The 13,150-nt window shown below is 38.8% G+C and overlaps 1 protein-coding gene across 2 annotated transcripts; it reads right to left on the bottom strand.

Annotated features, from left to right (window-relative positions):
• Positions 1 to 751: 751 nt before the first annotated feature.
• On the bottom strand, positions 752 to 12,924 carry LOC113057595 (palmitoyltransferase ZDHHC5-like). Of its 2 annotated transcripts, none has more exons than XM_026225010.1 (12): positions 12,656 to 12,924; positions 9,981 to 11,257; positions 9,787 to 9,908; positions 9,188 to 9,345; positions 8,897 to 9,069; positions 8,692 to 8,794; positions 8,474 to 8,565; positions 8,266 to 8,380; positions 7,044 to 7,152; positions 6,830 to 6,936; positions 3,978 to 4,726; positions 752 to 2,992 (listed from the first exon to the last, which is right to left on the bottom strand). In XM_026225010.1, exons 2-12 carry the CDS (start codon positions 10,115 to 10,117, stop codon positions 2,872 to 2,874), a joined length of 1,986 nt encoding a protein of 661 aa, XP_026080795.1. In that variant the 5' UTR covers positions 10,118 to 11,257; positions 12,656 to 12,924; the 3' UTR covers positions 752 to 2,871. The 2 variants fall into 2 exon arrangements, with proteins under 2 accessions (XP_026080795.1, XP_026080796.1); XM_026225011.1 differs by having other exon boundaries at positions 12,687 to 12,924.
• Between the last annotated feature and the right edge of the window lie 226 nt (positions 12,925 to 13,150).

Here is a 13,150-nt window from a genome sequence, read left to right as displayed (position 1 = left end):
TCTCTGCTTATGTTATGGCTTACCTCTCCTACACAAATGCAACTGTATATTTTTCAGTAAAAATAAACTAATTTGGTTTTGTTTGTTATTTGTAAGTGTGGAGATAAATATGAATGCATCATATAAATGAATGCATAAATTTATAAAAAAAATGAATGAAACAAATATAAAGAAAGCAATACAAAAATAAGACTACATTTAAGTAACAGAAAATTGCACTTGTTTTAACAATTCATATATTCCTTTATTTATTTTCCTATTACGTTGTTTATTTATTTATTTTTAATTTATGCAGGTTTAATTTATTCAGGTTTGGGCCTCCATATTCAAGAATGTGAATAAAATATACAATTTTGCCAATCAATTCAGTTTAGAGCATTCTACAAGAATTTGCTTTGAGAGAATCAGAAAATCCTTTTATTTAGCATAGGTCTATTTTGTAGCTTCTTGAGGCTACGGTCTGAATATTCCTTGACCTCAAAGAGCTACTGAACAAGAAGACTTAATGGCTTTTGCCAAAGGATTACAACGTGTACTTAACCAAATCCCAAAAGTACTTAAACCACCAGTTACTGCTGAATTCTCCTAAACAAGAGATGCATTTGCAGATTGTGTGTGTTATTAGTGAGTGGTGCTTGTACTGAATGTTTTCGACTTTTCTAACAAGTATTCATTTACACTTTAACCAGCCGCTGATTATCAGACACATCAGGACAAAACAGTACTGAAATATAAAATGAGGAAACCCAGCTTATGTTCATTCTGTTTATTGTTCTGTTGAAAATGTGTTGCTCATGTGACTCAGAGTCAGTGGCATTTCAGAAATACAGAAGGGTTAAACGAGTCTGCATTCTTACCCAAGAGTCAACACAACAGTTCTCTATCGGTCATCTCTAAGAGTCAATTACACATACTGAAATACCCTTGATAACAGTTAAAAAGGCATTATAAGGCCATGGTGGAAATGGAAAAAAAAAAACCTTTCCCAAGTCTCTGCATAAGCGGTTTCTATCTTACTCTGACTGGTCACTGGTCCTGATCTCAAAAAGCAGAAAGAAAAGTCGTGAACGACCTCCGATCTGAACCAAAAGGATAGTTGGAATGTGCTCTTGTACAACAGTCAGGTAAGTTAAAAAAAAAAATGTCACACTCATTCTCTCACATAGACAAATACAATCAAACTTATATTATACATCTATGAGGAGATAATCACTGTACTCAGGCTATTTAACCAATGTCCACTTAAAAAAAAAATAAAACAATAAAATAAAGAATGAATTTTCTAAATCAATACGATGGTGCATCCAGCATGTACTTGCACTGGCCTCCTCTAGCTGAATAAATAAACTCTCGTGATTGGCTGACCATGTGTCGAGAGAGTATGGCTCTTGATTGGTGGACACACTGACACAAAGTTACAATTTGCATGATATCTTCAGCACATAATGTAAATAATCTTTGCTTAATATGTTGCGCTCTAGTAACTTGTGTGTCTTTAGATACATTCATTCCTACTTGCTGAGTGTGCTATCTGTCAAACAGACCGAGTCTCTTTGGCTGAGAATTTCATCATATAAATCTGACAAACACCATCCAACCTAACACAAACAATCATACATCATATATGCCTGCATCTTAATATTATATTCTGTATCAAACTTAACACGTATACATCTGTACCTCTATAAAATAATAATGGGGATAAAAACTAGTTCTAGTAGAAATAGTTCACGCAAAAATGACAGTTCTGTGATCGGCAGACATGAACGTTTTACACCACAATTGTTGCATTTTGCATCTGTCAGCTATCACATGATTTCTCAGCAGTGGTTCTCAAACCTTTTTGACTCCAGGTTTTCGATTTTCTTAATAAGGATTGAGGATAAGGATTGTTTTTAAACTTGGCTAAAAAAATTAACATTGATTCTAAAAAAGCCCATGGAGTTATAGGAGTATTTTTGTCTTTATTGACTTTTCCAGGTCTAGAAATCACACTTTTTAGTGTGATTTAGGCTTCCTCGTACAGTACATCAAGATGCATTGTTTTAAGACAGTGGGAATCCTGGTTCTTCAAGGCGGGTGAATTAAGCTAAGCAATATCTTGATTTTTACTTATTTTACTCAATTTCGTATTTTTAAATAATTAAAAAATGGTTGAGAACCACTGCTTAAGAAGACTTTAGAAGTTGTATTGACCACTTTTATGGCCTTTTTTTGTATTTGTTGGGACTGGAAAACATGTGCACACTATTGTCTGGAAAAGAGCAGCTTGAACATTCATTAAAATATCTCATTTTGTGTTCCACAAAGGAAAGTCAATCATATGGGTTTGGATGGAATGACATCAGGATGTTAAACGATGACAGAATTGTAATTTTTGGTGAACTGTCTCTTTAAGGGTTTGAAACTGAGTGCTATAGAATATGCAAGACTGAACAGTGATTTATGTATGCTTATTGGCTGACTGCTGAGAGGCTTTTGGTTTCTGTCGACGTCATTCTGAATGAGGCATCAGTGTGTCTCGCATGGTCCTGCCTACCAAGGCTGAATATCCAATGATCATTGGACAGTCTTGTGTACAAATCGGTAGGAAATACACTGATGTACCAAATGATTCTTTAAATTACAAAGAAAGTCTGTGGTATTTCTGTACCATATTGATATTTAGAAAACAAAATGCTGTAAGTTTTGTCTTCACTGGTCCATGTTCTCATAGTATGTCCTCCACAGTGACTGATAAAGTTGGATTGGGAAACACTTAGGATTCTTCTTTGTAGTCTTGTATGCTTTTTTTTTTGCACGTGTGGTTGAGCAGCTTTACATCCATCTGATCAAGGAGAAAACTGCCGAGTGAATCCGGATTCTTTTGTGTCAGTCATTCACAACTGAGATCTCATAGGTCGTTCCTCCAACACCAGTCACTTTCTTCACCCCTCCTGCAGGTTTGTGTGAGTGGGTGTTATGGTTGGCCATGTTTTGCTTAATAGTCGAGCTAATGGTTGGTGGGGGAAAAAATAGAGAGAGATAAGTAAACGTTAAAGGATGCATGTGAAAAAAGCCTAATAATTTAACCAAAAACACTGGATGCATTGAAAGTGTTGGACGGATACATGAGACACAGACAATGCAAGCAAGACATTTGCAAACTCTGTTTAAAGCCAACATGAATTTTTTCAATAAATCACCAGGGCTAAAGAGGAAGGATTTTTTTTCCTCCTGGCGAGTTCTAAAGGTCAGTTCTGTTTCACTTGCCTTCAATGCCCTGGTAAACTGTTCCCTGGCCCAATATAATGATCACTTTTTATTTTTAGCAGTGCATTTTATATTATTAATATTTACAAAATATTTTAATATTAAAAATACATTTAATAAAAAAAGAAAAAAAAACAATCTGGAAATTATACAGCTATAAATGTAACCATAAAACACTGGCATACATTTAGGTGACAAATCTGCAAAGTTCACAAAAATGTAAAACACCTCAGAAAACCAGAAAAACATTACGTTTTCAAAGCATAAAAAATATTTCTTAACTTTGATGTGCACTAATCTAAAACTCTAAATGTTTTAGGCAACTAAATAATTTCACTTTCATGTTGACTTTGAAGACCTCAAACTTACAGAAGCAAAATGAGACGAACCTTAGCACAGAGACAGAGTCATCCTTATGGTCACAAGGCAGGAGGAGGGGAGGGCAGAACAGAGCAGATGAACGTAAAGAAAGAGAACGGAGAAGGAAAAAGGACGGAGAAAGATGGAGGGTGTGTACAGAAATTTGAGGGACAGTAGAGTGGCAATGGGTTGCAGGAAGAAAGAGACAGTGTTACTGAACAAAGAGAAGAAAGACCAGACCAAATGAATACAAACACGAACACTTGACCTCAATGTTCTACTTGACCATCACACACACACAGGCGTGCAGGTTTTTCTGAGGGGGGGAAAGAGAGAGACAACTAAAATCTGCAGGCATTACTCACTTCGGCATCGGCGTCCCGCCCCCTGAGCTAGAGGGGTGGTGCTGTAACTCGGCGCCACCTCCATAGGACAGTGATTTGCCCAGAGGTGTATGGCCAGGGGCGGGGCCAGGAGGAGGGGAGCCCAATGAGCGAGCGCGTGGAGAAAGGGGCGGAGCCCTTGAAGGGGGTGAGCTTGTTGGGCACAGAAAAGCTCTGTTGGGGGAGGGTCTTAGGGGGGCAGGGCAGGCCTGGAGAGAACCCTCCCTCTGCTGAGCAGATAGGAAAGGGGACGTGTACCCCAAAATAGGTGGGGCCCCTGGTGCTGTGCTAAGAGAGTGCGGAGGCTGCGGTCTGGGCGGGGAAAGCTCGTGAGCAGCAGACTCAAACTCTGGGCTTTCGGAGGGTGTCAGCAGACTTTCATATGACAAGCTGCCGTTGCGTGTCTGATTGGCTAAACTCTTGTAGCTAGTGGAGGTTGTACCCTCAGAGATGAGGGGGCCGAGGGCATTGTGGGCCGTTTGGGCAGTGCGAAGGCTTGAGGAGCAAGAGGCTGCTGCTGACTGGAGTAGGGTGTCAGTAAAAGAAGGGTAAGATCGCCCACCAAACCCAGAGGCCCCACCCAGGCCCCCCGAGCCTGCTCTACCTCCCTCCCCTCCCCCACGGCACCCTGCACCCCCCCGGCTTGACAAACTGGGGTCTGAGCAGTAGCTGGGCTGCCCAGTGGTGACGGGGACAGAGGGAGACTCGGTCATACTGTTCCCTCGACTCATCTGAGAGGAAAAAGAAAGACAGAAAAGATACACCAAACATCCTCAGCAGCTGAAGCATCACCAAAGAGATGAAAGATGGCACACAACTGAACGTTTGAACAAACCACACCGTATAAAGTGACATACAGAGCTCCTAAAGGGATGTGGTGATGGAAAAACTATGAGACTGGAGGACAAATTACATTTAAATGTTTTTGTGTTCCACTGTAAAACTTTGCAGTTTCAAGCTAAACTTTTGTGTTTGCTCTAGAAAAAATTTCATGGAACTAATGTGGAGTGAGGAGAATGTGTTCCAAATTGGGTAAATCCACCTCCAAAGGCCACTTCGATATAAGAACAATCATGGCTGCCATTTTTAAAGGGTCATATAACATTGCTAAAAAGAACATTATGTTGTGTATTTGGTGTAATGAAATGTCCAAAGAAAAAGGAAAACTTGATTTGCGTCATATGACCCCTTTAAGGGCTGTTCAAAACCAAAGAGCTCAAAACTGGCCACTTAAAAGGGCCCTGCTGAACGAAGGATTTCGAGGGGAACAACTGATGAAATCTTCGCTCCTATCATTCTTTCCACAGGTTTAATTGTGCAATGATTGCGCCCCCTTAATTGGCCCGGCAAGATGATAGAGAAGTGCATTCCAGAGAACCGTTTTTTGGTCCCTTACATCCTTCCTCCCTTTAAAGCTCTCACTCTGGAGGTTAAACCTTTTAAAGATGAAGGGATTAGGGCATAGGAATGAGCTTTTCAGAATGGAACACTATATTGTATTTCACATGCAAAGTGGCATGGCAAACGCAAAAGATTTGCGAGTGAACAATTTTTGGACTTTACTGTCCACCAAGGTGAACATTTTCACATATTTAAACAAAAACCTTTGTGAGAAGAAATGCAAACAATGCTAACAAATTCAAAAGTTTTGGGAATGAATGCAAATAATTTTTCTTCCCATCACCACGTGTCCTTTAGGGGCTCTGTAGGAACATATGAATGCACAAGAATTATGTTTAAAACATCAAGGAGGATTTGACACTAAACTGTGTTCCAAATTATTATGCAAGTGACATATCAATAGGATTTCAGTGGAATAAAGAGTCAGATTTTTGTTATGGTGAGGAAGAAAGATCTTTCTGAAGATGAAAAGTATGAAACAAGTTTCTCTTTGTGAGGTTTGGTTAGCAGTGACTAAAACACAGTTTTACACACAACTGTCAGTCTGCATGGAGAGGATCTGGAGACTCCATTAGCTTCAAACACTTGTCTGCTGCTCAGCAGTGGCTTTTTTTCAGCTGCCATTACAATACAGTTCATGTGTTTGACAGAAACTTTCCTTAATAAATCTTCATCTGACCAAGATCTCCTGTGTTCTACGTCACTCACAAATCTTTTGATGGTTCAAAAATCTTTATTTGCTTTTTTCAAAATATTTTTTGTTTGATGCCTTTTACAAGACATTGCATTGTTTCATACTTTTCATCTTCAGAAAGATCTTTCTTCCTCACCATATTTCATGAGAACTGTGACTTGCTTAATAATGTGGAACAACCTCTTTAAGTAAAGTGTCCATTTCCCTAAGAATATCTGGCACACTATGGACCAAACCAGTCTGAGATTGATACCAGTTACCTGAAATGATGTGGGAAAAACAACACAAACAAAAATCTGACTCTTTATTCCACTGAAATCCTATTGATATGTCACTTGCATAATAATTAGGAACATGTAAACTCATGCCATTTTTACAGAATGGATGAATGAAATGATTCCAGGAAAGTTATGCTTCAGAACAAGAGGAAAACAGCAACAGGAGAGGGTCTAGCTTGAATCAAACGCAACAACTGCAGAGTCATAATGACGAAACACAGCAGCAAGGTGCAAAACACACCATAACAACGGATAACTCACAACTAAACTTACTCGCTCACTGACTGCCAGTGATTTCAGGTTTTAAAGAAAAATAGTAAAAGAAAGGATTCAACTTATTAACAAAAAAATGCAAACCTCAAGTGCAGTAGATCATGGTCGTCTCAAACAAACAAAAAATACATTTTACAGTTTCAGTACCTGAACTTGCCTGTATGTGTGTATACTTCACTTAGACTTACTTTGCTTGAATGTGTTGAGGCCGTGTGTTTTTTTCCTGGACTGCTGTAGGCCGGCTTGTATTTATATAATGAAGGTGTGGGTGGAGTCTCAGTCAGCAAGCTGCACTCTGATGGGAAGAAAAGTTATATAAAAAATGTATAAAACAGTCAAACAATTGCTGTAGTGACAATGTAAATTATCTGACGGGTATGATACATCTGTGTGTGAACTCACCTTCATTTTGTGTGTGAGGCAGCCCAGGGTATCTGTGCTCTGGTTTAGGTGGTGGAGGGGGGTCAGCATCAGTGGACTGACTCTCCATTATCTCCAAACTACTTTTAGACTGAAAAAAAAAGAAGTTATATGACATACGTGACAGAATTGGTGCTCTGCATTTAACCCATCCAAAGTGCACACACACAGCAGTGAACACACACACACCGTGAACACACACCCGGAGCTCCGGGACCAGTTGGGGGTTCAGTGCCTTGCTCAAGGGCACTTAAGTCATGGTATTGCTGGCCCAAGACTCGAAACCACAACCTTAAGGTTAGGAGTCATACTCTCTAACCACTAAGCCACGACTTCCCCTGAAGTACACACACACAGAGCAACTCTTTAACAAAAATAGCCTACTCATCTAAAGGGATTTTAGGAACCTGTTCTAGTCTGAGATCTTACACATATGTCAGTTCCTTTCAAAAGAAAGTTACCTAATTTCAACTCTCTACATAGACAAAATAAGAGCATGTCAAATATTACATAGTGTATGGTTTGTGAATAAAGGATGGAAAAGATTGACTGATATTGAGTTTTACATCTAATGTGAATAATTTTTGTTTATATGTCAGAAAAGCATAACCAATACATTTTTTTTTTTAAAAAGCACAAAACGTATCCAAATATTTATTAGACTAAAACAGGTACAGATAACATTCATAATAAGTATATTAATAATATGAATTAGCATTCATTATATAAGCAATTAAATCACCAATTACTGGCTGACCAGCAACTGTAAAGCTTTTTTTTTTTATATATAATAGATAAACAATAATATTAATTAAAGCATGTTTTGCTAATGCTTGAGCACTTTTTACCATGTTTTAGAGGTGTAAGTGATGCTGTGCTACTGGTTAAAGATCTGAGCTGTGTTTCCCAAAAGCATCGTAAACTAAGCTGATCCCAGAGACCATTAGTGGCAATGGTTCTATAATCTACTTAGGCTTACAATGCTTTTGGGAAACACAGCTCAGATCTTTAACCAGTAGCACAGTATCACTTACACCTCTAAAACATGGTAAAAAGTGCTCAAGCATTAGCAAAACATGCTTTAATTAATATTATTGTTTATCTATTATATATTAAAAAAAAAAAGCTTTACAGACCTACTCCATTGCAAAGCACTGCAGCTGCCAACCATGCATTAAAAAAAAGTGTATGATTGTGTATGTACCTGTTGGATGCCATTATCCAGGACTTTAGCTGCTAGTTGGGCTTCAGACAGAGGTGGCCGGAGAAATGGTGGCTGGACCTGAACAGAATGAGGCTTTCGTAAGCGACCAAGATACCTGTACAAAAAACATATAAATAGAATTAGAACTTTAAATCAAACATAATCTCCAAAACGCATCTTTATTTGTTAGAAAATATGATTTATGAACCTGGGAGCCTGTGAACTGCAAAGCATGTGTGCAATGTTTTTCAAGCACCCATGTGTGAAGGGGTTAGCGCCGCCTCTGAACTTCCCAGTCACCTGAGGGTGAAGAGAGGAAATTTGAGAACAAGCCCTTAGAAATCAGAAAAATCACATCATTCTATTTGACCAAACACATACATTGTGGACAAGGAACACACCGAACACACACACACACACACGCACCTGTTCATTGGTCGTTCTCCCTCTGGCTACAAGAACAACATGGAACCCAGTGAGCCCTGCAACTGGGACGAAAAACAGGCCAGCTACACACATCACCGCCATACTGAGTAGTGTGTTAAGGATACCAAAAAACATGGTTGATGTGTATGCATGAGATTACATCATGTGCACATGCATATGTAAGTGCGTTGTGTATAAAGGATACGTGACTGCAGAGTGGACCTGGTCCAGTTGTTTAGTGTGATGGAGGATGTATAGCAAACTGAAGCCAAACACATTCATAATGTGAATAGTGAGCGAGAGCAGGAACAGAAAGAAATAACGATAGTTCCGCCTTCCAATGCAGTTGTTCACCCATGGGCAGTGATGGTCAAAATCCTAAACACAGAAACACACATGCATTTAGACAATAATAAAGCCCAAGTCAAGTCAGCAAGACTTCAATCAAACCCTGAAGACTTGGTTTAGTGTGCAAATATGCTGAATGTCTGTGTACCTCCACACAGTTGTCACACACAGAGCAGTGTGAACAGCGCGGTGGTCTGTAAAAGCGACAAGATGTGCACCACTTCATCCGCACCTGAATGCCCCTCACATCCACCGTCTTATTAAGCGGAGCCCGGAAATCATCCTCTTTATCCTCATCTTCTTCAGCTGCAAAACATACAATCTCATGAAAACTGCTAAGAAATGTCCAGGTCACACTTCAACACAAAATCAACACGAAAAATATAAGACAAGCATATTGCGCTTTAAAAAATTAAGCCTAATTTAAGGACCACTAAGGCTTCTTTTACTTATGACATGTTAAAGTAATACGTTTATTTTAATTAATAATGTATATGTGCAAAAAATACATTTGAATTGTAAAATTTGTAATGTTTTCAAAAGAAGTCTCTTACACTTATCATGGATGCATTTATTTGATCAAAAATACAGTAATACCTGTATATAACCATAACTGTTAAAATAATTTTTTTTAATGTAATGTATTTGAGATGGTGAAGCTGAATTCTTCAGTGTCACATGATCCTTCAGAAATCAATATGCTGATTTGCTGCTCAAGAAACATTTCTAATGTTTGTAAGTATGTACCTCTAGGAAAAATGCCAGGGTCCATGAATGTGGCCATACAGAAATTGGCCAGTGTGAAGAGGAAGATCACAACATTATAGAGTGGAATGGAGGAGGAGAACCGCTCTGACAGCCACGGACACCTGCACAGAGATGCCTCTCGTTACACTTCGATACACTGAATTTCTATATTAATGTATTGAGGTTCTACTCACGTAAAACAGAGAAACAGTGTCGTGGCCCCCACAAGGAAGGCGGCTGCTGCGGACACAGGCACATAGCGACTGGGGTGGAATGAGCGGGATGGAGAGGGGTCTCCGAGAGCCCCACCCACACTAAGACCCACAGGCATTTGGAGATGTCAAAAAAACGAGGGAACAGGGGGAGGCGTCAGAGAGCGAAGAAAACACATCTCCCACCTGAGTGAGGACGATGTGTAGCCATGGCCATAACAATAAATTCAGTGAAATAGATTATGTTCTCATAAAAAAAGGTGCATTTCTTACCAAAAACAATCGTTAACGTAAAATAGTGCAGATGTCTTTTTGTATATGTGTGTGTTGATACATAAAAAATAGACTAAATTTATATACACATAATATGAAATATTTCTATGACTTCACTGTAATACAAAAATAGCTCTAGCTTCATCAAAAATAAGTTCATATGGCTTGAATGTAACAAGATTTGGTCAATAAAAGGAAAATCAAGTGACAGCAATGCTCTTTTAGTGCAAATCTCTGGTAAGCCCCGTGTTATACCAAAAAGAGCTCAAAGGAAGCAGCCGTTTGAGTTCAGGCATTCATACAGTACTCGCTCAGAGACCAATCTCATATCTCTCAAAGATTCCTAGCAGATGAGTGCATGTGAGAATGATGTTAGACTACTAAAGGGGAAAAAAATGTTTTGGTGGGAGGTATACAGTGAAACAAAAAGTATGAGAGAAAAAAAGAAACTACAAAAAAAAAAAGAGAGAGAGAGAGAAAAAAAAGCTTTCTTTCTACAATCTCAAAGGAGTCTGGATTTCCCTCCGGAACAGTCCGTCTAAGAAAAGACAGTAATTATGAGTACAAAACATGAAACCGAGCTCTTGATGTCTTGTGCCCTAAATGAGAGCTCATTCTCCTCTCTGAGGTGATCTAAGCTCACACTTTGAAGAAAGACAAACTGGCCGAAAAGTGAACAGAAAAACACGGTTTGCCAGGTCACATGAATCTTGTAAGTGCAGATATCCACATAAGTTGCTTTTCAGATGCAATCCATATGCAAAAAATGTACGCCCACACCAGAGTGCGTGTCCACCATCGCAACTGCACACGATCCGTATGCGTCCGGGGTTGAAAACTCCAGGTTGTGATAACACACGAGTGTGCAAAACCATTTTAACCCTGCATAGTGTCCCATAAGGCCCTTCTTCCTCACAAGAATGAGACTGAGGAGTCTAAAATGCCGTCCTCCTCCTTTCTGATTCCTTAACTGGCCTGAGCGGTATCTATGAGAAGAAAAGATAATTAAACACGTAGATATGAACTCGTGACCTGATCTTACACATTCTTGAAGTTTGTCATACCGGTTCCAAGCCGCAAATATCCTACGAATGATCACATGAACAAGACGGAACATAAAGCAATGAATTGTGAAACCTACATCTGTGTACACACACATCATGTTGAAACCTGATCACACTTTGTTGTTGCCCTGTGTCACAACTTCTGACTCACCAGGAAAGGGTGTGCCTCTTTTTTCCTGTTTTCTCCAACAGGTTTACTGTATACAATTCAACCCTATCCCCCCTTTACAATCCCCTTTATCTCCTTGGGTTTACTGTCACACTGACCACGTAGTGACCTTGAGTCTTGCATAGACAAGCCTTAATACACCACTTATAATCTTCTTCTCTTGCAGCTACTCCTGCTCTCTTCATTCACAGTAACACCTGAAAACCAATTCACTTCACATGGGAAATATATATAGATTTGATTAATTCATAAACATTAAATAATATCGGACCATCAACGTTGAATCAATTATGAAAAGAAAGATAGATGTCAGATGATATCTGATTGTACCACATAATCAATAACAAAAAGGAAAATTATGTAAGGATGTCACTCACCCACAATAGTCATTTCAACAATTTAATAGTCAAACAAAATTGACCTATTTTTTGACAAAAATGGCTAGCTGTGATCCTTATAAGTCAAATACAGTTTACTGTATAGATGACTGAAGTGCATTCGGAGTAAGAGTGTGTATATATATATATATATATATATATATATATATATATATATATATATATATATATATATATTTGAAAGCTTTTTGAGCTGCCTATCTACATAGAAAGCATTTCAGGGTATCATATGTGGATTGCACACATCTGAATAGAACCATAAAGCCCATAAATGCTGTCTAGGTAACGTTTGACAACTAATTAGGTGGCACAGTCAATCACTACAGCAAAACACAAACCAAATGGGTTAGCCGAGTCCAGATGTTCAAAAACACTACGGTTGTGTCCCGTTTTTGCTTAGCTTACCATCCCAGCTAATATCGCCCTCCATAATACTACCTTACACAGTAAAATAAGGCAGTTTGGATTACAAAACACAAGTAAAATACATGTTGATCAAATATTAGCTAAATTAACTAATAAACCGCACCGAAATACGATTATTTAACTTTTCGCTTCGTGTTTCGCTTTGTTAAACTAGGCCTCAAAGTGAAGCCTCGGACTCCAGTTGTTTGAGCCAACACTGAAAGAAGCTCAAATGCGGCGATATCGATCCTCGGTCGAAACAGATCAAAAGCAAACAGCTACCTGCCTAAACACTTTTAATTTAAACAGCACATATATTATAAATGTCATCCACTAGAATATACTCACGCAGTGTCGGATGTCCTGAATGTTTACGTACTTTAAATGGCTGGCGTTTATTCACACGTCCTGTGATCTGGAGACTTGGTTTCTCTTCTGCATCCTGGCCCGGGGCAGCATTATTATCTGATGAGAGAGGAGCTTCAGCTCTCTCTATCCTCTCTCTCCCTTAATCTCACGGTATTTCTACTGCTTGGGAAAAGGCTTTTGATCTGTGTACGCCCGGGGCTGAAAACTCGTTTATCCGATACGGAGTATGATAAGCCAAAAATAAAACCCTAAACAAGACATCATCATCATCATCTTCTTCTTTGGTCCCATCATCATTTAAGGACACCGGTATAGGAAATGCAGGAAAATATTCGTAAGAGTTTTTTGTATACACAATATATATAATGTCGAATAAATATTTGCTCAATGGATGTAATCACTGAAAACAGGAATGCAGAATAACATTGTCAAACAGTTTTTTTTTATTGTTTGTTCAGAAGGATGAAATTGCAA

This window comes from Carassius auratus, chromosome 39, assembly GCF_003368295.1.
Source record: "Carassius auratus strain Wakin chromosome 39, ASM336829v1, whole genome shotgun sequence".
Lineage (NCBI taxonomy): Eukaryota > Metazoa > Chordata > Actinopteri > Cypriniformes > Cyprinidae > Carassius > Carassius auratus.
This window is presented reverse-complemented; position numbering and strand designations above follow the sequence as displayed.

Excerpts from the sequence above, each read along its gene's own strand:
- LOC113057595 (XM_026225010.1), bottom strand. The coding sequence starts at position 10,117 with ATGCCTGTGGGTCTTAGTGTGGGTGGGGCTCTCGGAGACCCCTCTCCA. Across the intron at positions 7,153-8,265 it reads TGGATAATGGCATCCAACAG|TCTAAAAGTAGTTTGGAGAT; the intron begins GTACATACACAA and ends TTTTTTTTTCAG. Across the intron at positions 6,937-7,043 it reads GCCTCACACACAAAATGAAG|AGTGCAGCTTGCTGACTGAG; the intron begins GTGAGTTCACAC and ends TCTTCCCATCAG.